The 22,819-nt window shown below is 39.7% G+C and overlaps 1 protein-coding gene across 2 annotated transcripts; it reads right to left on the bottom strand.

Annotated features, from left to right (window-relative positions):
* Positions 1–2,503: 2,503 nt before the first annotated feature.
* LOC129777803 (integrator complex subunit 1) lies at positions 2,504–20,388 on the bottom strand. Of its 2 annotated transcripts, none has more exons than XM_055784291.1 (4): positions 20,303–20,388; positions 17,364–20,247; positions 12,937–14,295; positions 2,504–4,509 (listed from the first exon to the last, which is right to left on the bottom strand). In XM_055784291.1, the coding sequence occupies exons 2-4, from the start codon at positions 20,223–20,225 to the stop codon at positions 2,557–2,559; spliced, it is 6,174 nt and encodes a 2,057-aa protein (XP_055640266.1). In that variant the 5' UTR covers positions 20,226–20,247; positions 20,303–20,388; the 3' UTR covers positions 2,504–2,556. The 2 variants fall into 2 exon arrangements, with proteins under 2 accessions (XP_055640266.1, XP_055640268.1); XM_055784293.1 differs by having other exon boundaries at positions 17,364–20,243; positions 20,303–20,373.
* Positions 20,389–22,819: the final 2,431 nt, after the last annotated feature.

The following is a 22,819-nucleotide window of genomic DNA, read 5'->3' on the forward strand; positions in this document are numbered from 1 at the left end:
GTAGCTGCGGATAATCGTATTCCATCTAAATTGTCGAGAAATGCAATATTTCAGATGTTTGTGATCAAGTTCTCTCTCCCTCTTGCTCAGGTAAACATCCCCTCTTCCGTTTCACATCATTCTGTCGTTATATACCGCCCCTCTAATCCGCGTACTGTCCAAACAGTTGTACCTTGTACCATAGACTCGTCTTGCATCCGTCTATAAAAATATAATAAAGGCAGATAGTGAAACCGTCGATAGCCGCTGAATGTGTTTTACATCAAGCTCCTGCTGCGACTTGTCATTGTGAAAACCGCGCGGTAGAGCCGTCTAGTGTGTTTCCACGCTGAGCGTTTCTCGCGGGACACAGTCCGCGTTGACCGAGATGGAAAATGAAAGGTGGGAAGATTTTTAAATCTGTGACGTCACAGATTTTGTTTATGTATGTTACTTTTCTTATAATAGTCCACTACATAGGAAAAGTGTTGTAAAAAGTAAAAATAAGCAGATGAAATGAACAAATTAGTATTTTTTCTTAAATCAATGCTAGCGTTCAAAATCATAGGGGCCCAACTGAAATTTTAGCAGAAACTGAAATTTCAGTATTGTTGAGGTGTTCTAAACTTTATTTCAATCTTATTTTACTTCTCGTTACATCGACCAAAAACGTAAATGAACAAAGTCAGAGTTACAAAATCGTTTTTTCCTTTGGCGGAAAACATTTTACAGCGCATGAGAAAAAAGTAGCAAGTTTTTTTTCCGCGTAAAATGCACTTGAAAAATAAATTGAATAGACTCCATATGACCTAAATTGAGACGAAAAGTTTTCTGCTTCCGTCCTAGTTTTAGACGAATGAAGTGTTCAGCACCCTAATTGTGGAAAAAGGAATTACAATTGCTAACAAGAGATAAACTACCATGAAGATGCTCTAAAATCCAAACATAGTAAAAATTAGAATACTAATTCTGATATAAAAGAAATAACAAAAATGAAACATTTTGGTTCGTGACATGTTCTGTTTATTTTTCAAATGATGAATGTAACGCGAAAAATAGTTTTTGGAAATATGTAATTATTTTCTGTATATCCTCTTTCAACGTTATTCGTTGACACATTCAATTTTGTACCATTTGAGTAACTGACTGTTATGCCTGGTATGTGAACTTCTTATCTTCCTGGCTACTAATACAATCAAAGTTTAACACAAGCAAAACCCGTGAATCTTCCCACCTTCTATTTTTCATCTCGCGCGTTGACGGCATTGAGCCTCGTATTACGAAATGGTGGAGTAGGCATAACAATATAGGTTTGCAAAAGATATGAACACACTTTCATAATAAAAATTATGAATGAAAATTATTTTTTTTGTCTTATTTATTTATTTTAGGCTCATTAGCATTTTAGCTGTAACAGAGCCGAATTCTAATCGTGTACATGTCACATGTTTATCATATATCTATAATTGGCACATTACACAGTTGCCATTTTTCGGCGTAATAGTATTCCTTCTTATCTTCCATTATCTTGTTAGACCACTGGACAGCGGAGACAGTTGATTGATCATTATTGAGTTATTTATAGAACAGCAGCCCGATGTATCTTGCAGAGCAGAGAAGTTGTATGGATGAATCGATCTTATTTGTTGCGTGGACGTAATTATTCTATAATAACACAAAGATGGTCAAGGAGGGCCCTGAGTTTTGAACTCACGATCGATCGCTAACTAAGCAAAGGCGCAACCAATGTGGCTACGGAGACCCCCCGATGAAAATTATTATTCACAATCAAATTAGTACTCTATGTATACGAAAATCACTTTTGCTTGCAAGTATTGGAAGAATATCATACAAAAATGATTTCAAAAGATAATTTTATATTATTATATAATGGTGAGTTTTGGTGAGAATATCTGAAAATTCATTGAAAATAGTTTAAATTAGGGTCAGAACAACGTACTTCTAGTATGTGAATAATGCCAAGAAAAAAAATCCATACTAATTTTAGCAATTTAAAACTGCCTTAGGGCCGACTATTCTGATGGAGATAATACAAGGGACAGACATACAGCTGTACTAGCGCCGTACGTGTACAGCGTTATACTTATGACAGACATACAGCTGTACTTGCGTTGTACTTCGAAAATTGTATGTCTGTCACCATGTACAGCGCTAGAACCATGCAAGCAACTCGGTACAATCGCTGTACCTGTACCGACCTGTTTTACCGCTGTACATGGCTACAGTTGTACTGTGCGCAGCGCCATAGACGGTTAGTGGAGGGTAGCATGAACAAGCAGAATCAAATCACTTGATAAACGTTCTTTTCATTGACTTTCTTTTAAGTTAATAACTCAGATTGGAAACTTTTTTGTTGTGTTTGATAGTTTAGACACTAAGTTGATTCTAAAAATTATTTCGCCGTGAACTGTAAAAGGATATTACAGTTCACGGCGAAATAATTTTCAGAATGCCGTGGGACATTCGAATACAAACAAATCAAATAGCAACAATAATTTGGTACACTTAACTTTATTAATCCCCCGCGCAGATACATCACTGTGATCTGAGGTCCTCTCAGCACGCATGCTGCTTCTTGAGGGCCAGTACGCAACGTCTAATCGACGGGTAGGTGTTGATCTTGCAGCTGATGCCCAGATTGAACATTGTCGTCATGATTTGCGGCGCGTACTCCTGCAGACACAACACATATTCGGTGGCCTTGTCGAGCGCCGTTTGAACCACGGCCACGTCTTCGTGGTAAAGACACTGCACAAACGACGTTAGCGCAGTGCTGTTGGTGGAAAACTTCCCCGGACTCTGCTTGAGCCAGCGTGTGACCAGTCCGTGAGCCGTCTGGCGCACGGCGCCCGATGGGTGGACAAGAAAGCGAATAATTTCGTCAAAAACATCCTCTAGGAGGTTAGGTCGCTTCACTGTTAGTGCATCCACTTCGAGCAGTGGGATGGAAACGTCCTCTATGTCGCGCGATCGGAGAGCGTGTGACAGCTCAAGCCAGTGCTGGGGAAGTATTTCGTTCTTGATGTAAGGGGACATCATGACAACGACTGTTGTGTGGTCGTTCGGATGGCTTGTTTTTGGCTTGATATCCTTAGAGGTTCCTTGCGAGGGTTCTTCCGGTTCGTATTTGATCGCTGCTACCGAGGAGGACGACTGCCGTATTCTAAGCATCGAGAGACCTTGTACCAGCAGTTGAAGCGATTGAAGGTCGTAGTGCTGCTGAGCAAGATCGTTTAAGAGTTCGTAGTAATTAAGAATGAACGCGATAGCTGTTTTCGAGTTAGCGCCAATATAAGCTTGAAGGAGCTCCATGAAACGGTATATGAGCGTGTAGGTCTCCTTCACATTACCGTGATTCCTCAGTAGAGCAAAGTAGCAATCGAGAGCATTCTGGAGGCCAGATTTATAGCTGTCGTCGAAAACGAGCGGTTGAAGAAGCTCCAGAATCCCAATAACTTGATGGAATAGATGAAAATGATACTCGGATCGCAGCACATGAAGATCCATATGAGCTCTTCCCTGCAGCAGCGTGGCTAGAAGTGATAGTTGTCGCAGCATCAATACCGGATGGGAAGCGGCCAGCTTTCTCACAATCAGTTCCATCTCGGCGGACATTTGCTGGAAGTCCCGTGGGTTCGTGAGACAAGTAATCGTCGTAATGATATAGTAGGCAAATTTATCTCCAACGCAGCCCGTTGCATTCCGAACGTCGGCATCGTAAACACCGTCGATATGGGGCATTAGGAATTTCATCGGTGGAATGTTCAGATACAACTGTTGAAGAAACTTCTTCGAAGAATTATTCTTCTTTTCCAGCGCATATCCAACCATAGCATGTAAATGTTCCGATTTGCGAACAATACACTGAAGTAGAAGTTTAACTCGTTGACACATTTTCTCTTGATCGTCTTCCGCCAATACGTAATCGACGAAGGTTTTAATTTGCCGCTCGTTGAACGTTACAATATACTCTATCTGCTCATGCTTGGGAACCGACTTGTCTCTTCCCTGCCAAAGTTTCGGATTTCTTGTCATCGTATCGATAAAATCCAAAACCGAACATGGATCATAGTTTGGGTTGAAACCCTCCATTAGAATATCCACCGTCTGGTGAAGAGTGGACCAGCTGGTCTGATGACTCATCAGCGAGAGAAGATAGGGTCGAAATTGGGGCAGCGTTCGATTGAACAACAAATCCATTTGAATCTCCTTGTTTACGTGAATCAATTCGGAATCGGCACTAGCTAGCCAGTCCACCAGCAGACCTCGTTTGTCGAACTGCAGTTCGGGATTTTCCAGGGCGATTCGTTTGCCACCTTTGAGCAGGGTGGAGATAACGTTAAGCATCTCATCCCGGCTTGTCTGGCGGAGCTGCTGTTTGCCCTTGTGTTCCACTTCTGAAGCTTTGCTGGTGGTCAAAACTTGCAGTAAAGTCTGCGACTGGCTTTGAACCTGGAGCGTTTCCTTCTGAGCAACCTTGATAAGCTGTTGGCGTTTACCCACGAGTATCTGAAAATAAGTTTTTGTGTAATCATTTGCAGCGAACCAAAAGGGCCTGGCTGGGTAAGGAAATAAAAAATTCACCCGAACTAAATCACCAGCTCTATGGAAAATATTGTATAGGGTAGCAAATGAGATGTTTTAGCTATTTTTGAACCTTTATGCCTATGAATCTATGGTGAAAACGTACTTTAATTTTTTTGGCACGCCATTCTCAATAGCTTCGAGATAAAAACTTGAAAAAAAATACTGAAAGTGCATATAACTATGGTGTATCGAGAAATATTATCAAAAAATGTTCATCAAAAATTGAAGTACTAAAAAAAATTAATAATCGATTTTTTTTTAAGATTCAAAGATTCAGTTTTACTCTAATTCGTATTTCAATGTATTCCTACACATTTTCAAAATATGTGTGATTTATTTCCTGAATTTTAACAATGTTGCGCGGTACAAAAAAATATATATTTCCAAATTTTGATTTTCTTTTTAATTTTGAGCAAGCAAACCATTTATCACGACAATGTCATGCGAAAACAGAATAGAAACTGAGAGAGGTTGGCGTCGACATCATGCCTCATACCGTATGACTCATACGCACTTTATATATAGCACTTTATGTTTAATTTTAGGTTATGATTTCTATACTCATGATTTTTTATGCTGGCTACAAAAAGGCGACCATCTTAGCAACCCCTTGAGTAGAAAGCAGTAGATCATAAAAAATCCAAATCCAAGATGGCCGCTGTTAGAGGCGAATGAACTGCAAAGTTTAAAGCCTCTTAAAAATAAAGAAAGAAAGAAGAATGGCCGCAGTCACAAAATGATCAATTTTTTTTTATTAACTCCAACTCCCGTATATCAGTTATATGGATATGAAATGGAAAAATATAATCATCAAAATCATAAATAAACCAATTTAAAAAAAAAGTTCAAATGTACTAATAATACAGCTAATGTACTAAAAACTAGAAAATAAAATAATTTTAAAAAATTCCCCCGCTCCCAATAATTATTGTATTATATTAAAAGAAAACAGTCGGAAATTCGACAATATATTAGTCACATATCGTAAAACATTCGAAAAAAAACTATGGTCTTTTTCCTTCGTTACTTTGTAACTATCAGTCCCAGTAATCAACGTGTTTCTTACGAGAAGTTCAATGTCAGTCCTTAGAAACCGACACGGGGCTCAACGTGTTAAGTTAAACGGTTTCATTGTGATTAAACATACTAATAATACAGATAATGTATCAAAAGCTATAAAAAAATTAAGCAAGTAGCAGTTAGCAGTCAGATGAAGCGCGGTCATCTGTGTGGGAGGAATTCGATGCATTGGTTGGCAAACTTCAAGCCTAAGGGAAAGACGGGGTAAGACCGCCCGGTGGGGTAAGGCGGACCACTTCTAGTTTTATCAGAAATCCTCAGTACAGTAGAACCCCGATTATCCGCTAAATAGTCAGGCTAGGTCACCGCGGATAATGCGATATACGAGGTGTAAACACGAAATAAGTATATTTCAGCCTGAAAACTATGTTTTATCAATAAAGGAATCATTAAACTATCCATCTGTAAGGTCGTGTGCACCAGTGGTAAAATAATATAAAAGCCATAACCAAAACAAAAGAGCAAGTCTTTAAGTCACACTGACAAATTTTGGGGAGCTCTATAGAATTACTATGGAACTCGCTTTCGTGGATAATCCGCACCGCGGATCATCCGCTCGCGGATAAACGGGTTCCACTGTATTTTGGAAAATATGCTACGCAAGAAGCATTAATAGCATATTTTTGTCATTTCGAAACACCTTGCAACACTTAAGTGCACGGAATATCAAAATTGTAAACAAAATAAAGTTTCCGTCCATTACGGTTGCAAGCGATCTAATTTTCAAGGTAACCAAAATAAGGATTCCTCCAGCAAAAACTGTATATTCCGTTAGTTTCCATTATCCCAGTCCTTCTGTAGATTGTTCCGGTTCAGCCTGCGTGAAAAGGTATGTAAAATATAATATAAAATGCGCGTAAGGTGCAAAAAAATGCATGTCGCGGATGTAATGGACGTAAGATAAGCTGAATATGGCTAAAGCGAAAGTGGATAACGGCATGTCGATCAGGACAGCATCAGTAAGTTTTGGAAGACATAGAACCACCAAAAAATCAAAGGCAATAAATCACGGACGATGAAGCTCGGATCCATTGATCCAGTTTTTTCCACTACTCAGGAACAAGAACTGGTGGAGCATTTGCTGCAGCTAGAGAATCGATTCTACGCCATCACAATGCGAGATGTCAAGGAACTGGCATTCGAACTGGCTGAACGAAACAACATATCGAATCGGAACTAGAAATACCTACTTCGGGTCATTCAGACTTCACGTGAACATATTTTGAGAGATTTTGAGGCCCACGTAGATAATCGTCCTTATAAATACCGAAAATTTGGTACATTTTTCCCGAATATTTTTAAAACTCTGCACGTGGAATATGGATGGCCTTTTCAGAAGCTTGTGTGTAGTTTATGAACAACTCTAAACATTTAGCACTTTAGCACTAGGCTAAACTGTTTGAAAATAGCATCGCTCCGTCTTACCCCATCATGGTCCGTTTTACCCCGCGGGTGGTCTTGCTTACCCCGTCAGCAAAATAAAAAGTATTTTTTATCATTTCAAAAATTAATGAAAAAACGCCAAAAATGTTATACAATCAACTGTTACACATTTTTTAGTAGTAGATTATTATATACTCAATTATATGCAGCACAACAAATAGGGCAGATTCTGAAAGACGTTTCACTGAAAATTGGTTTTCTTAGGGGGGCGGTCTTACCCCGTCTTTCCCTACATGATTCAGAAGCTGCTGCGAATGAGCGAATGAGTGAATGATTTTCCTCGATTACAGAATATGTTTGCAGTGAAAGACGTAATAGACTTTCATCAGATAACATCGAGAAGATCATGATTATAAACAAAAATATGCAATGATCATGATTGTGAAGAAAACCTACAATAAAGTAATATTTTTGTTATTCTATGCACAAATTAATGTTTTAAACTTTTATTTTACGTCTTCCTTCTTCACAGATTTGGATATATCGCTTCTTGAAAAGAGCCATCGATAGCCACTTCAGATAAGTATTTACTAAACAATGCGTTTTAATGTGTATTTCCCTCTTTTTTCCAAAAATGACTTCACAAATTAATAGCTTTCAAACCACTGAACGGATTAAGATGATCAACATAGCAAATTAAAGCATATTAGCTATCCTTTCTTGGAAAAATATTACGTTTGCAGAAGATTTGGATTTTGTTTTAGTAATTATTGATTGTATTTGTTTTTATGGTTTTCATGGTGTCGATACATAGGGCACTATATATATTTTTTTTCTGAAAACTGAGGAATTTTTTACATAACATATCCAAAAACAAGGGAGGCGTTATTTTTTGTTCTTGATTTATAATTTTTAAAAATTCACCGATGGTACGAAAAATAATTTTTCCTCTTTTTCTTAAATTTACTTTTTTTTTAAAAAAACATCACTTTTGAACTGCTGGGCCGATTTAGATGACCGATATATCAATTTAAAGCCAATGAGTTGGTTTGTCATGTCGTACTTTGGTTTTAGTCGCATGAATGTAGTCTATTCGCATAGGAATATTAAACGAAAACTGAAAACATGTTAGCTTTGAAAAATCATAACTCGAAAACGAAAAAAATGTTACCCCTCTGATATTGACGTAGGACCACGTCTTTCATTTCTATACCGGGGTGTAAAATCAAAGTTTCGAAAACGAAAGCGTTACGCCGGAGACCGAGATTTTGAGTGTTAATAGCTCCTAAACAACTGAACGAAATGGTATGATAAACACTTCATTCGAAAGATAAAATGTCTACGCGTTCTATACTTGTTACTTTCTGATCCAAAAACTTGTTTCAATAGTCTTAAATTTGCTTTCAAAATAGGCTATTGAAATCACCAATCGGTATATAAGCGAGCGCCGCTCGGAAATCCACTCAGTTCTAATTGAACAGCGATTGGAGCATGTTGTCGCTGTTGTGGTGAAGCTCTTCATTTATCATGAAAGCGCGGATGAACGGTGTCACCAAGAGCCTGTTTGTGCACCTTAGGCCAGAAGGGAATCCATCAGGAGGAGAGTGATGCTACAAACGGATCCCCGGGAAGATCTCGAAGCAGCCGCTACACAGACACACATACACGCACGGAATTCTTTCCGTTTGGATCGAGAAAGATCCGGAAAATAATCTGCCAGTTCCTCTAGGAATTTAAAAATACATTCATGTGAAAGAGTTAATTTGAATGTTTTCTATCCATGTAACACTGTGACCAAATATGTTTCAATCAAGTGCTATTAACAGATGGTTATCGAGTTAGCATTAACCACTGGTGGGCTTCCAGTATCGAGGAAAATGTGGAAATATCTAATCGTTACTGAAAATAATCTGCCAGTTCCTCTGGGAATTTAAAATTACATTCATGTGAAAAAGTTTACTTTAATGTTTTCTATCCATGTAACACTGTGACCAAATACTTTTGGTTTTCTGATTTTTCAATCAATCGCAATCAACAGGATAGCTTCTGAAGATTATTCTTCCCCAACAGTAGGATATTTCCGTATCCAATATTGGATGCATAAAACCATGTGCCTCAAACGTAACGCTCTCGTTTTCGAAGTTCTCCAAATATTCATTCATTCAGAATGAATTCAGATTCAACTTCATACAAATGATCTCTAAATCAACGATAGTCCTACGTCACCCTTGCGGTTATACCATAGATATAACCCACTTCCTGCTTTTGGATATGTTATGTGAAAAAGCCTCAGCTTTCAAGAAAAAAAAAGAAAAAAAATTATGCCCTTGGTCCCGAAACCATGTAAACTAGGAGAACTAATCAAACAAATTGAACCAAAATTTGCATATGGAGGTTTTAGGAAACAATAAATGTTTCTATGGTGCTTCGACACACCTACCCCCTCTCAAGGGCAAGGGGGATGCCACACAAAAGAAACACAAACTTCTGCATAACTCTAGAACTAATCAAGCAAATGAGGCCCAATTTGGGATGTGAAGGTTTTGGAAAATTCGAAAAATTGTCACTCTTTAACGCTCGTAAAATTTAGTTATGAGAAAAAAAAGTTTTCACTCAAAAACGAAATACATTGAGAAAAAATATAATTCATCAACAAAATTCATTTTTTTATGAATAAATGTTAGAATACCAAAAATAAATCAGGACACTCCAAAAGCATCTCAAAATCAGGACATATCCTGCTAAATCAGGACAGATGGTACCTCTAATAGCGAATTCCTTTTTCAAAACTGAGTTAGTGCCACACTGACTCTGTAATAAAAAAACGTTTTCAGTTTCACGAATGTTGGTGTGCGTTATATAGTCTGATTTGTTTATACAGGTAAACTTCGATATAACGTACATTTCACTTTCAAAATTGTACGTTGTATCGAATTGTACGTTATATCGAAGCATAATAAAGTACTCACAAAGGTAGTATATAATACTTTATTGTGTTGCTTTTTTAGTAAAGTTAATGAATAACTTCAATCAGAAGATGAAGCCAGCCTTTCTCATGATGTTTCCCTTCGTACTGTTGATTAAAACATGATTCATTTAGAATCCGGAATCACAAAACCAGCTGTATTTCGGGATTGATTGAAGGTACAAAACTTGTTTTAGCATCACAATACAGATATTCCATTATTCTATCAGAAAAAAAAATTGAAAAAATGTTTCCTTTACACTTTGAAAATGTGTACGTTATATCGAGTGACGTTATATCGAGGGTACGTTATAACCAAGGCGCCTCTATATGTACCAGGTGAAACAATCATATGAAATGCACTTTCAGCCATATTGGAAATGCTGTCGGTATTGTTTACAAACAGCATCAGAAAGCTGCCGGCGGCTCTCTAAAAACTGCTACGACGCTTATTCGAACGATGCCTACTATGTTCGGGTTTCGCGAATTTATGTGAAAAAGAAAGAATGATTTTGTAGAATTTCATTCTCATATCCACTACTCTTGCATGTGAAAATGCAAAAATGGCGTATCCTAGCAATAACAAAACAAACAACCCCCGCTCCACAAACCGTAATCCCCTTCTTATTGAAGTGATGATGTTGCTTCACCTGTTCTACATTTATGCAAGCGCCTTGGTTATAACGAGGGTACGTTATATCGAAGTTTCCCTGTATTTGCGATGACAAATGTGTAGTGTCGACGTCTGGTGGCGATATTAGTGCATGGGAGATATTTTTTTTTCTATCAGATCAGAATTTCAGAAAAAAAACCGCGTATTCCATCACATGAAATAAGTATTCGATACGTTAAAGTAAATTTTCATTCATAATTTATGTTTATTTCACCTGAAAATCCATAATTATTTTCGCCTCCCAAAGAAAGCAAACAAAGCTTAATGCCGTCTATGCGAATATACTCTTCAAAATCAGAATCCGAATAGGATTACGATTCCAATAATACAAAAGCAAAAACAGTAGGTTTTCCATTTTCATAGTCTTTATTTTTAGATTTTTCCAAAACAATACTCGGAACTTGACAGTTCAGTTTAGTTGTATTGGTGAACCCGAGTGCGAACCCGTGAAAAATCTCAGTGCGAGACTAACAGCTTTTGGAGTGAACCTAGTGCGAAACTGGGTTGAAACTGAGTGAATAAAAAAACGTTTTGACAGCAGTTAATGTGGCATTGAGTTGAAACTGAACAAAAACGAATTCACTATAATTTAGTGGATCTGTATCCACTGTAATGCGAATTAGAGTAGTACTGAATCTTTAAATCCCAAAAAAAAAAAAAAACAATATTTAAGTTAAATTTAAGGTAAATGATTTTGGTTTGTCCAGTCGAAAATATGATCATGGTTTGTCCACTTTTTTGAATGCTCTAGTTCAGCGCACGTGTGTCAAATCAGGTAATCGAATGTTTCAAAACATAAATAAATTTGTCTTTTTCATTATTTACAGTAGTTTTATAGTATATTTTTACGGATTCACATGTTTTAAAGGATTATGAAATCCACCTTCTATTGGTGTCAATGCGCCCTTCATTTGAGATAACTTTTAATCAATCACCAGATGACTATTTGGAACGTATTCAGACGCTTTCTGGATTATAACTTTTACAAATATTGTAAACATCATGCTTACACACTATTTGTATCATATTTACATAGCTAGAACATGGAACTAATGCATTTCGATGACCTCAAATCTGATCATGATTTCGCGCATAGCAGAAATGAAGTTTCTCTGTGTTGAGGTGAACACTTCCCTAGAGAAGACAATATTCTGAAGAAAGTCTAAATTATGAATGGATCAATATGATGACAGTAAACTCAATCAATGAGAAATGCAGCATCTACATAAAAATTCGAATTTTTCCATTCAAATATGGTGATTTCTAAAACCGGACAAACCATGATCAAAGGTGGACAAACCTTGATCATAATTTCTTCTTGAGGAAAAACGTTCAAAAAGGTAAAAATTTGAATAATGTCAGCGCCTTATGGTATAGGGGGTCTCCGTAGCCACAAAACTCAGGGCCCCCATTGACCATCTTTGTGTTGTTACAGAATAGCTACGTCCACGCAACAATCATCAGCGATGGAGATCGATCCACGGTCGAAATAAGATCGATTCATCCATACAACTGCTCTGCTCTGCAAGACACATCGGGCTGCTGTTCTATAAATAACTCAACAATGGATCAACGACTGTCTCCGCTGTCCAGTCTCAACTGGATAATGGAAGAACAGATAGAAAACTCTTACGCCTAAATGGCTACTGTGTAAATTTGTACCATTTGCAATGGTATAGAAGGGAATACTCTAACGCCGAAAAATGGCAACTGTGTAATGTGCTAATTATAGATATGATAAATATGTGACATGTGCACGATTAAAATTCGGCTCTGTTACAGCTAAAATGCTGCTATTGAGCCTAAAATAAACAAAAGGGATAAAAAAACGCCTTATGGTAGTTTTAGCTACTATAGAGTTGGGGCTTTTCAAAAAACCCAAGCTAGTCTTGATTCTTGATGTGATTTTCATAAAGAAAAATCGATTTGCATTTACTAGTTGAGTGAAAACACCCTAAATCGGAGAAACCAAGATTATTTACCCTATTTCAATTTTTGATGAAAACAATTTTTGATAATATTTCTTGATACACCATAGTAAGATACACTTTCAGTATGTTGTTCAAATTTTTATCTCGAAGCAATTGAGAATGGCGTGCAAAAATTGAAAAATACGTTTTTCACCATAAATTCATAGACATAGGGATTCAAAAAAATAGTCAAAATATCCTATTTTCCGTAGAGCACCTGATTTGGTTTGGTGGCATTTTTCACATCCTCACCCAGCCAGGCCCTTTGGAAACAATACCTGCAACAACACTGTGTTTGATGTCGGATTCATATATTTGATGATTTCGTCCAAAACATGAAGGAGAAAATTTAAGTTTTCAAACTTTTCCGGTGCGATATCCAGCAGCGAGCGAAACAAGCAACACATCTGCGGATTTTGTATCCAATTCTTAATCAGATACTGTCCCTGGGAGCTTTTAATCAGCCGTCCGAGATAATTCAGTACCTTATTCGCGGTGTACTCCTGCGACTTGGCGGACTTTCCCGCACTTGTCAGCCGCTGAATCAGCTTGCGATACTTAGCCATGTTTGGTTTGCTGATAGCGGGATGCGTCAGAACAATCTCCACAGCTTCCTCGATTTCTTTCGACTTGGAACCAGACCTACTGTGCTCGGAGACAGTCCTGGTTCGGGTTTTATCGCCCAGATCGATGTGGAGCGGCTCCATGACCGTCACGTTCATTATCGGAGGATCCCCGATAGGTCGATTCTCTAGCTCTAGTGCCTGAATCGAGATGTGTCCATTTTTGGCACCTCTGGCTTGTTGAATCTCTACCAGCTGCGCCAGATAGTTTTTGTGCATGATTGCATTGTTCACGGCATCGAACTGTTCGATTACAGCTCGATCCAACAGTGCCAACAGTTTCGACATCGAATTAATGGGTGTGCCAAAGTTTTGCACAAAAAGCACGATCTGATCGGGTGTTAAACCTAGCAGCGCAGCATCCACCAACCGCTCGACGTTACTTCGTATCATTTTCAGCTTCAACCAGTCCGGCAGAATCTGCACCGGTTCGGATGTGTCGATATTGAAGGCTTGCGGAGGGGGCGCTCCCTCCGGGAACCAATAGTCCAAAATTTGCGACGCTACCGGAATATAGGTAGAATGCGTTAACAGTATCACGAAGGCTTGAATTATGTTGAGGTGAATGTGGCATTGGCTCTCGTCCGCAAATTGCACCAGCAGTAAATCCTGGTACTCCGCGAAGGCCTGCGTTATTTTGAATTCCCTCAACTTGATGAGGAAGTTGTTGAACATAACGAACAGACAGTTGAGCGTTTGCACCCGTGCCTCGCTCTGATCGATCGCGGTAGGAATGATGTGCGAGAAGATGGTACTGCGCTCTACAATCAAGTGTGACATATCCATCACGTGTTCCAGCATATCCGGCTCCGAGTCCATAGAAGTATGGGCTGCGATGAATTGTATGTAAACCATGACCAGTTCGGGTGAGTTTTCGACCTGGCAGGCAGCTCGAAGCTGTACCACCACGTTAGGCCGAGCGTAGATAAAGTGGGGAATTACTGGTAAATATCGGAGCAACCAGTCGGAATTGTTGCTCTCGATGGGTATCGATTCGTTTGGATCTTGAAAAACCTGAAACAGAAGAAGAAATTGAATTAATTTTATTTATCTATTATTCATTTATCTAACATCGTCTAAAGAAAATCTGCATCACTTTCTGCTTTTAGAAAATTCCTTGAAACCCATCAGATGTTTTTCATATGAAGATTGTTTCTGACCGATGCTGTTAATCAGTTTCTGTTTAAATAATTAAATCAAACCTCGAGCCTGCATATCAAATTACACGAGAATAGGAAGGATAAAAGGAATCCCATATGAAAGTAGCTCAGATTATACTGATCACGAGGTGGATAAATTCGGGGTTTCAATGAGTTAAAGAAGGTATTATTAATCAACAAAATTGTAGAAATGGTTCTTACAAAATGATTCCAAACATGACCTATACTAAATGCTTCTCAATATTCAAACGAGTGAGACAGAGCTAAGAAAAAGAAAATGCGAGATGTTCATTATTATACATAATAGTAATATTTTATCTCTAGAGTAATTTATAGAAAGAGAAAATGAAATTACATTTCCATATGTTGAACAAATACATTATTCACGGGCAACCAAGTATTCCTCCTCATCTTTGAACCAGCGTTTGATTCAGCAAATGAATCATGGGATGAGTCCGAATAGTTGGTATTGAAATACCGAATCATCGAGATATAATCGCAAACTTGTCTTTCTAAAACATTAATTAAAAGCTTAATTAAAAGGAATATTATCTCATACACTGTATTAAATTTACCTACATAACGTTCAAACGTCCGAAATTATGCAACCGATTTGAAGTTCAAACGCAACTGACATGTCTCTTATTAACGAGAATGAACTCTTTCACTTCACGGAGTTTATTTTTACACGGAACTGTCCGTGACAATGATGATATGGATGATATACACAAAAAGATTAAGTGAAGTGTAAGTGACGTGAAAGCGTATGTGACAATGGTGTTCGTGATCAGGCCCTGCTTGATTTAGCCTTCATCACTGAGCCCGATGTTGTTAATCTTCTTGAGCCATCAGCACCACTACTGGAGATAGACCAACATCACAGGCCGTTCATCATCAATCTGGACGTTCAATGCAACTCGATCGTAACGTCTGATCACGAATCTTCTCCACAATCGAATTTCAGGCTTTGTAACTACGGCTCATTAAACGACTTTTCTATTACCGACTGGCAACAAATTGTAACCGGAGACTCCGTAGATGTATTGGATGATCGTCTTCTTCTTCTTGAATGGCACTAACGTTCCAGTGGAACTTTTGTCTTCTCAACGTAGCATTACTTGCGTCATTTTTATTAGTAGTACTTGGTTGCGATTTCTATTCCGAATAACACGCCTTGAATGTACTCTGAAAGCTCTAGAATACGCGCGACCACAGTGCAAGCCGGAAGAATTTTCTTTGACGAAAAATCCCCCGGCCAGAACGGGAATCGAACCCGATATCTATGCCAAATTACACGAAACCGGTTATCCACGGGTTCCTCCCCAACGACGTGTGGCGAGGCGTACTTCATGGCAACCCTGGTGGAATTCTCAGTTACGCAACTAACGGAATGTACTGCGTAAGTCGCGCAAACGATATCTGAATAACCGAACAATCGATAGTGAAAACAGCCTCAGACAGCTTCCTAAAGGTTAGCCACGAAGAATACGCCAAACGAACGCAAACAAACCTGAAGCAAAAACCGGTGGAGTTGTAGAAGTTCGTCAAATCACAGTGGTCTAGTAACCATATTCCGGACAAAGTGGGATTCAATGGGATCACTGCTAGTACTTCTCTTGAACAACACGAATTCACCACCATTGCTTCCAACGAGTATCAGTCGCATACAGAAAAATGACTTCAACATTACAACACAGCAGTTCACACTAGTTGTTGTCATGAAAACCCTGGAAAACATTGATGCATCAAAAGGTCCTGGAGCAGATGGCATTCCTCGGCCCCTTTTGAAGTATTGTGCTAGACCACTTGCTTAGCCGATTTCCTGCCACGCCGATAGCCACGATTGCTCCAATTCACTAAGCAGGAAATCAAAATCAAGATCGAGAATCACCGTGGAGTATCGCTTTTCTGGGGGGTCTCCGTACCCACATTGGTTGCGCGTTCGCTCAGTAAGCGATCGATCGTGAGTTCAAAACTCAGGACCCTCATTGACCATCTTTGTGTTGTTACAGAATAACTACGTCCACGCAACAATCATCAGCGATGGAGATCGATCCACGGTCGAAATAAGATCGATTCATCCATACAACTGCTCTGCTCTGCAAGACACATCGGGATGTTGTTCTATAAATAACTCAACAATGATCAATCACCTGTCTCCGCTGTCCGGAAGAACAGAAGGAAAACTCTTACGCCTAAATGGCTACTGTGTAAATGTGTACCATATGCAATGGTATAGAAGGGAATACTCTAACGCCGAAAATTGGCAACTGTGTAAGGTGCCAATTAAAGATATGATAAACATGTGACATTCGGCTCTGTTACAGCTAAAATGCTAATGAGCTGAGTTTCTGAGTATCTAAAGGCGCGTCCACATTATGCCGAATGATGCCGATCGGCCTATACCAGGCGGCATATTCGGTTCGTTATGTAATGAGGACGCCACATCGGGTGCACGAAGCCGAAGCCTCATCGGATGTACGAATCCGTCACGAACACACGAAGCACAATGTCGTCAACGCTAATTTACTTCGTTTTGTTTTGGTTCGACTTTCTCGAACCGGACCCACTTGTTTCGGGTTGGGTTCGGTTTGTTTCGAGTCGGTTTTCGGCACGTCGGGCGGTACGTCCACATTTACTCGGCTTTACCGGGCGGCCAAGGCCGCTCGGCGTAATGTGGACGCGTCTTAAGTTTCAACACGGGTTTGTCTAGCACCGATCTACTACCACAAAATATAAAATTGTATAAAAAAAGAAACACCAGATAGTCAAACCAGAAGAGCCCACCGGGTCACGTGGGGCCCCGAGCCGCATGTTGAGTATAGCTGTGCTAGAAGATGACTCTTCATCCTCTTGATTCAAATCAAATAAATAAAATTAAAAAATTACATCGAGTCAACAATCAAACACCGGTGCGCTTACCTTCAATAATAGCTTCAGTCCACGTATTGCCGATTGGCGGGCCTGGTTCGAAAACGATGACAGCCGCCTCAAGAAATACTCGAGAACCTCGCAAATCGTCTGATGATCGCCACTTTCGTCCTGAATCACTTTCTGCAGATAGAGCAGCAGCTCCGCCTCACGGCTGTTCTCCACGATGACGGTGCCCGAGTTTGATAGCAAAAATTCACACAAACACTGGACGGGGAGATGGTTGAAATCACCATCACTGTTCTGCACCAAATCGGCCAACCACGGCATCGATTGAGAGGTTCCATGTCGTTGAATTATTTCTAACAGCAGGTCGGGCTTACGGCTGCGACACAGCAGATGGCCCAGCCGATGAGTCACATTCAGAGATTGGATCTGTTCCAAAACTTGGTTGGGTGGACGACGCGCTACGCCACGGGGATCCATCAGTATAAGCTGCGACAGAAGCAGACTATTCTGCTCCGTGATGATATTGGAAGCGAGGTGATTCTCGAACTCCAGAATTTGGCTCTTCTCGGCGGCAGCAACCTGTAGCTCCTCGTCCGAAAGTTTCGTGGGACCAATCTGGTTGGTGATGCACATTTCCATCAGTGTGCGCAGCATTGGATATTGCTCCCAACAGAATGACCCAAACATAGAGGGATTGTGAGCCGATATGAGTAACAGTATTATCCATGTTTTCCAATACAGGGAGGAAATGGCCAAATTCGGAGGCTCATAGTTCTGGGGTAAGACTATATTGTCCGGATGGTGATATTCGGACATTTTAAACAGCAGATCGATTATTTCTAGATTCGCCACTTCCAGCGGCGGATAATCGATGTGTCGAAGAGATCCTGCTCGACGAACAAGCTGCTCTATAATTTCCATGGTGTCTGGTATAGTGAACGGAATTTCCTTCGTAATTCCTATCAAAATGATACGCAACATTGAGTTCTGCTGGAGAGGAATTTCCGATACCACTCTCAGGAGCGGAGCACGTTCAGGCTCAGGGGGCCACTGATCCCCCTTCGCATAGGCTTCTGGGGTATCTAGCAGAAGTATTTTGTGGAAAGCTAGTTTGAAATCGTTCGGAGAAGGTTTGTATACGATTGGAACGACTTCATGCATCCATGTCAGGGCATCGAATTGAATCAGTGACATCTGTTGATAGAACGTGGTCAAAGCAGGGAAACTCTTCGGTTCCCTTCCGCTTCTGATTGACGCGTTAGCTTCCCGGACCTGGGGAGACACCGAGAGAAACATGCACAAACAAACCAGATCAACGATGGAATGAAAAATTCGGTCACGAAACTCTGAGTTCGCCACTTGTGGAGTCAAATCCGCACGGTTCGTCAACAATGCCTTACAAAACACCATCAAATGGATATCGTAACGTAACATTTTCACCAATTCCCGAAGGAACACCCTCAGTGTTCGCAGGACATCTTCACGCTGCAGTAAACATTCTTGATAAATCTCAGCGAGGTGTCGAGCCGATTCGTTCGGTTTAGCCTGAAACATAGTAGCAAGCATACCCATGTTATTAGGATTACGCGCGTTCGAAAGTTCGTTCTGGACCACATATTTCAGCATTGTGGTTAAAATCTCCGATTGGCAGTTGATCATCTCTTTTAAGCAGATCATGAAAATGTTTATCAGCGGTTTAGTTTTGAGTCGCATCTTCACCAGGTTTGATAACACCTCGTGATCCTTTGTGCTTTGACCAGTTACATTATAGCAGATAAAAGTCAACAATTCCTGTGCAGGTTTCATGAGCTTTCCATTGTGAATCCACATCTCTAGACGTGGTATTGCGAGTGCTCTCACCTCCGGAATTCCACAAGCAAGAGAAAGATACTTCAGAAAGGTTCTTGTCGAACAATCGGGGGCTTGTCTTCTATTCAATTGATCTTTCGCCCCTTCAACGATTAATTTCTCCACCTGATCTTGAATATGTACGAAGCGTGGAGGATTCGCATCTGGGTCTTTTCCAAGTGCGTCACCAAACATTCCACTATCCGTCGAGTGTTCGTCATCAATGGAAAGATTATCTCTGGTGTTCGGATTCAGGGTACTCAGCTCAGGTTGAAGCATCCATTTGGGTGGAATTTTACTACCGAACGCAGCTACGCAATTATCCGTAAGTGGTGCACACTCCTCGTAATCGACCCAAACTCGGTCGTTGATAGCATCGTCGATGTATGTCCGAATTACATTCTCTGGCCATTGTTTCTTATCGCTGTATCCTCTTGCCAGCAGATTACAAGCCAAAATATGAACCGTTGGGTTGTTCCGCCCTTTGAACGAGTTTTGACTGTCCCTCTTCAATACCGATAGCAAGGCAGCCGTCACAGTTTCGTTACAGAATAAATGAGGCCGTACTTTCGCCAAGTAGAGCAGGGACAGAGATAGAATCGACTCGGATTTAGATTTGGGAGACACCAGCAGTTTGATGGCGCCACAAATGTACCCTACAACGCTGTCACTGTCTTGTTGATCGATCGCAGTCAATACCGAGGACACTAGATCTACCGAGTCACACTCCAGTGCCATCTGCTCCCAGTACTCTAGCACACTACTAGAACTCGAACTGTCTCCTCCTGATGAAGATTTGCTAGTTCCCGGCAGTATCGACGTTAGCGACGAGGAACCGCTGGAAGCAGCAAGCTTCATCTTCTTGGCAGCGACGACACTAGCGATTGCCGAAGCTTCCCGCTTCCGTTCCGACACTCCACCAACTACGCCCTTACCCTTTCCATCATCTCGTGAGCTGCCACTCGATTTGGACCCCAAGGCGAAAAGTTCGCTCTGGGGTAAGCTGATAGGTTTTTTCGATGACCGAGCACTTGAGCTCGGTTTGTTACGATCCATAGCTTGTTGCTTCCGTTGCTATCTGCAATAATGCAACGAATAAGTGATGCTACTGCAGCAATTGAAAATGAAAATACCGATTTTAACTAAACCGTCCGTGTTTATCTGGTGTTTACGACAATTTCTCGTTCCAATTTGAAAAGCAATGCCGTAAAAGGTGGGCTGACAGTTAAAATACACTCAGAAAATTGTTCATCGAATATAACGCACAGTGATACAAACGCGAATTCGTACGCCATCTATCAAATTTCTTTTCACTACTTTTAAAAGTCGAAAACATTTTTTCGAAACATTCTACATATTTAGATAAAATCATAGTGTCACATGAGAGTAAAAAGGTATGCAGAAAGATGCTTTTTTATTTTTCGAAAAATGGTTCTATATTAGTTCTAGATCTAGATTATGTATGAAAAATACCTCATATTCGTAGGGTAGTTGAAATTTTATTTCGATTTCGATGGCGTTGATCAATCTCAGGATTCCATTTTTAGAATGAGTAGGGATACCATCTGCTCTGATTTAGCAGGATATTTGTCCTGATTTTTATATGCAATTCAATTTTATAGACGAATCATTATTTATTTAATTTTTTTATATTTAGTTTTTAACTTTCTCATTGGTGACTGGTTTTGGCATTTTCTACAAGATCTGTCGGAAAAATCGGAAAATTTTCGGAAAACTCTGAAGGCAGGACGGAAATTGAATTCTACAAATACATCATGATAAGCGTTGAAAGTCTATTCGATGTTTGCCCTAACGAAATTTATTTTTGTTCGAAAGTAGAAATGGATTTTCAGGGTAAATAACACTCTTATATCTTCTATCTACATAAATAAAAATGGAAGGCCAAATGTGTTGCTAAGCGCGAAAAAATTATTTTGTTGTATTCGTTTCTTCTCGTAGATCAATGTTATGTTATGCTTGAAATTTTGAAAAGCTTTGAGAGAAAATGTGAAAAAAATAATTCCCATATGTTTTTAGTGACATCGTTGTTAGTCCAATTGGATTTCGCGAAATTGAGCTTAAGCTAATTAATCAAGTGAAGCAAAAATGGCAATTAACAGGTTGAATAACACGTTTTAAAAATAATGAATGAAAATTTACTTTTTTGTATCAAACAGAAAAACAAATAAATCAAAAATCTTGAGCGAAAATTGTGTCTGAAAATAAATTTCTATTATAGTTCGCCGGATCAGCTAGTACACTACAGTGTCGGACAAAACATAAATACCACTGCTCAAGCAAAAAAAGAAAGTGACAAAGCTTTGAGAAAAAATAATCCAATCCATTGCTTCAATATATTTATAATAATTTATTTGCATTGTTCAAGAAATTTATAACATCTGTAGTTAAAACAATAGTCATTCATTAAAATATGCCTTTTAAGCATACTTACCAACGAAAATGACGCAACAAAATTTGGGAGCAGTTTCTCGTTTCGGCTGTTTCGAGTGTTGTTTCGAGGTATTTTGTGTTTTTTGGTAAGTATTTGTCATGTAAACAAGAAGTGTGTAAGGTTTTAATTCTCGAATTTTAGTTGCATTCAATGAAAAATGGGTCGCGTGTATAATTGCACGGAAACACAGCGGATGGTCTTCCGCAAAATGTCCAAGGCAGGCAACAGCCAACGCGAAATCGCAGAGTACCTGGGACGATCCAAAGCCTTCGTGTTTAATGCCCTCCACGACCGTAAAAAATCCGAAACGAAATGGCATGAAATGAAGTTGAAGAACAAATACCAAAGTGAGGTATGTGATTAATATATATTCTTTTTTTTTTGTACCGATAGAGAAGTTACGATTTTTCATCTTGTTCTCATTTGGCATTTGGCAATGACATCCAGAAATATCAAGACGGGTGCCAAGCGTATTGACAAAGCATCGTGCAGCCGTTTCCGAGCAACAAATCAAGAGCCAGAAATCAATTAAGAAATTCGTGAGTATTTCGAGGAAGAGACGCTGTCCAATGTTTTGATGTTTCCGGAACAGATATTCAGTTTGGACCAAATAGCGATAGGTACAACATCTAAAAAGGAACTGGTAATTAACGGAATTAGGAAAATGATGTTTTTGCCGGATGAAATTAGGACCAAATGGTGCTTTAAGTAAATAACGTTTGCATTTTAAAATGGACAAAAATTGCCGATTTTTCATGGGTTTACCTTCACACGCACTGACGAAAATACATATGCAGCATCAATCATCAATCAACCCATGAGTAACCCATGAGTCAGCAGAAAAAAATTGACAGCACTACCAGTCGAACTCTAACCGTGATGACCAAAACAGTGAAACTACTCCGTTCAGAAGTGTGATCAAAGAACGGTACCCCGCCGCGTCCAATACGTGCAGCACTTTGTGGACGCCGGATACGTTCGTTCCGGCATCTACAACATCTTGGCACTATTGGACAACAATCAGAGCATCAAAAGAAAACTGGGTTCCGGACAGCCGACGACCCTGAGCGACAAGAAGCTCCCAAGGATGCTGAAGAGGAAGATCGATGGAAAAGATGCTATATGCGTGCGCTTGGCAACCGGCTTGGTGCAACCGGCCAAACAGTGAAAAAGTACTTTTCGAACATGGTCATACATG

The sequence above is a fragment of the Toxorhynchites rutilus genome, chromosome 3 (genome assembly GCF_029784135.1).
Source record: "Toxorhynchites rutilus septentrionalis strain SRP chromosome 3, ASM2978413v1, whole genome shotgun sequence".
Lineage (NCBI taxonomy): Eukaryota > Metazoa > Arthropoda > Insecta > Diptera > Culicidae > Toxorhynchites > Toxorhynchites rutilus.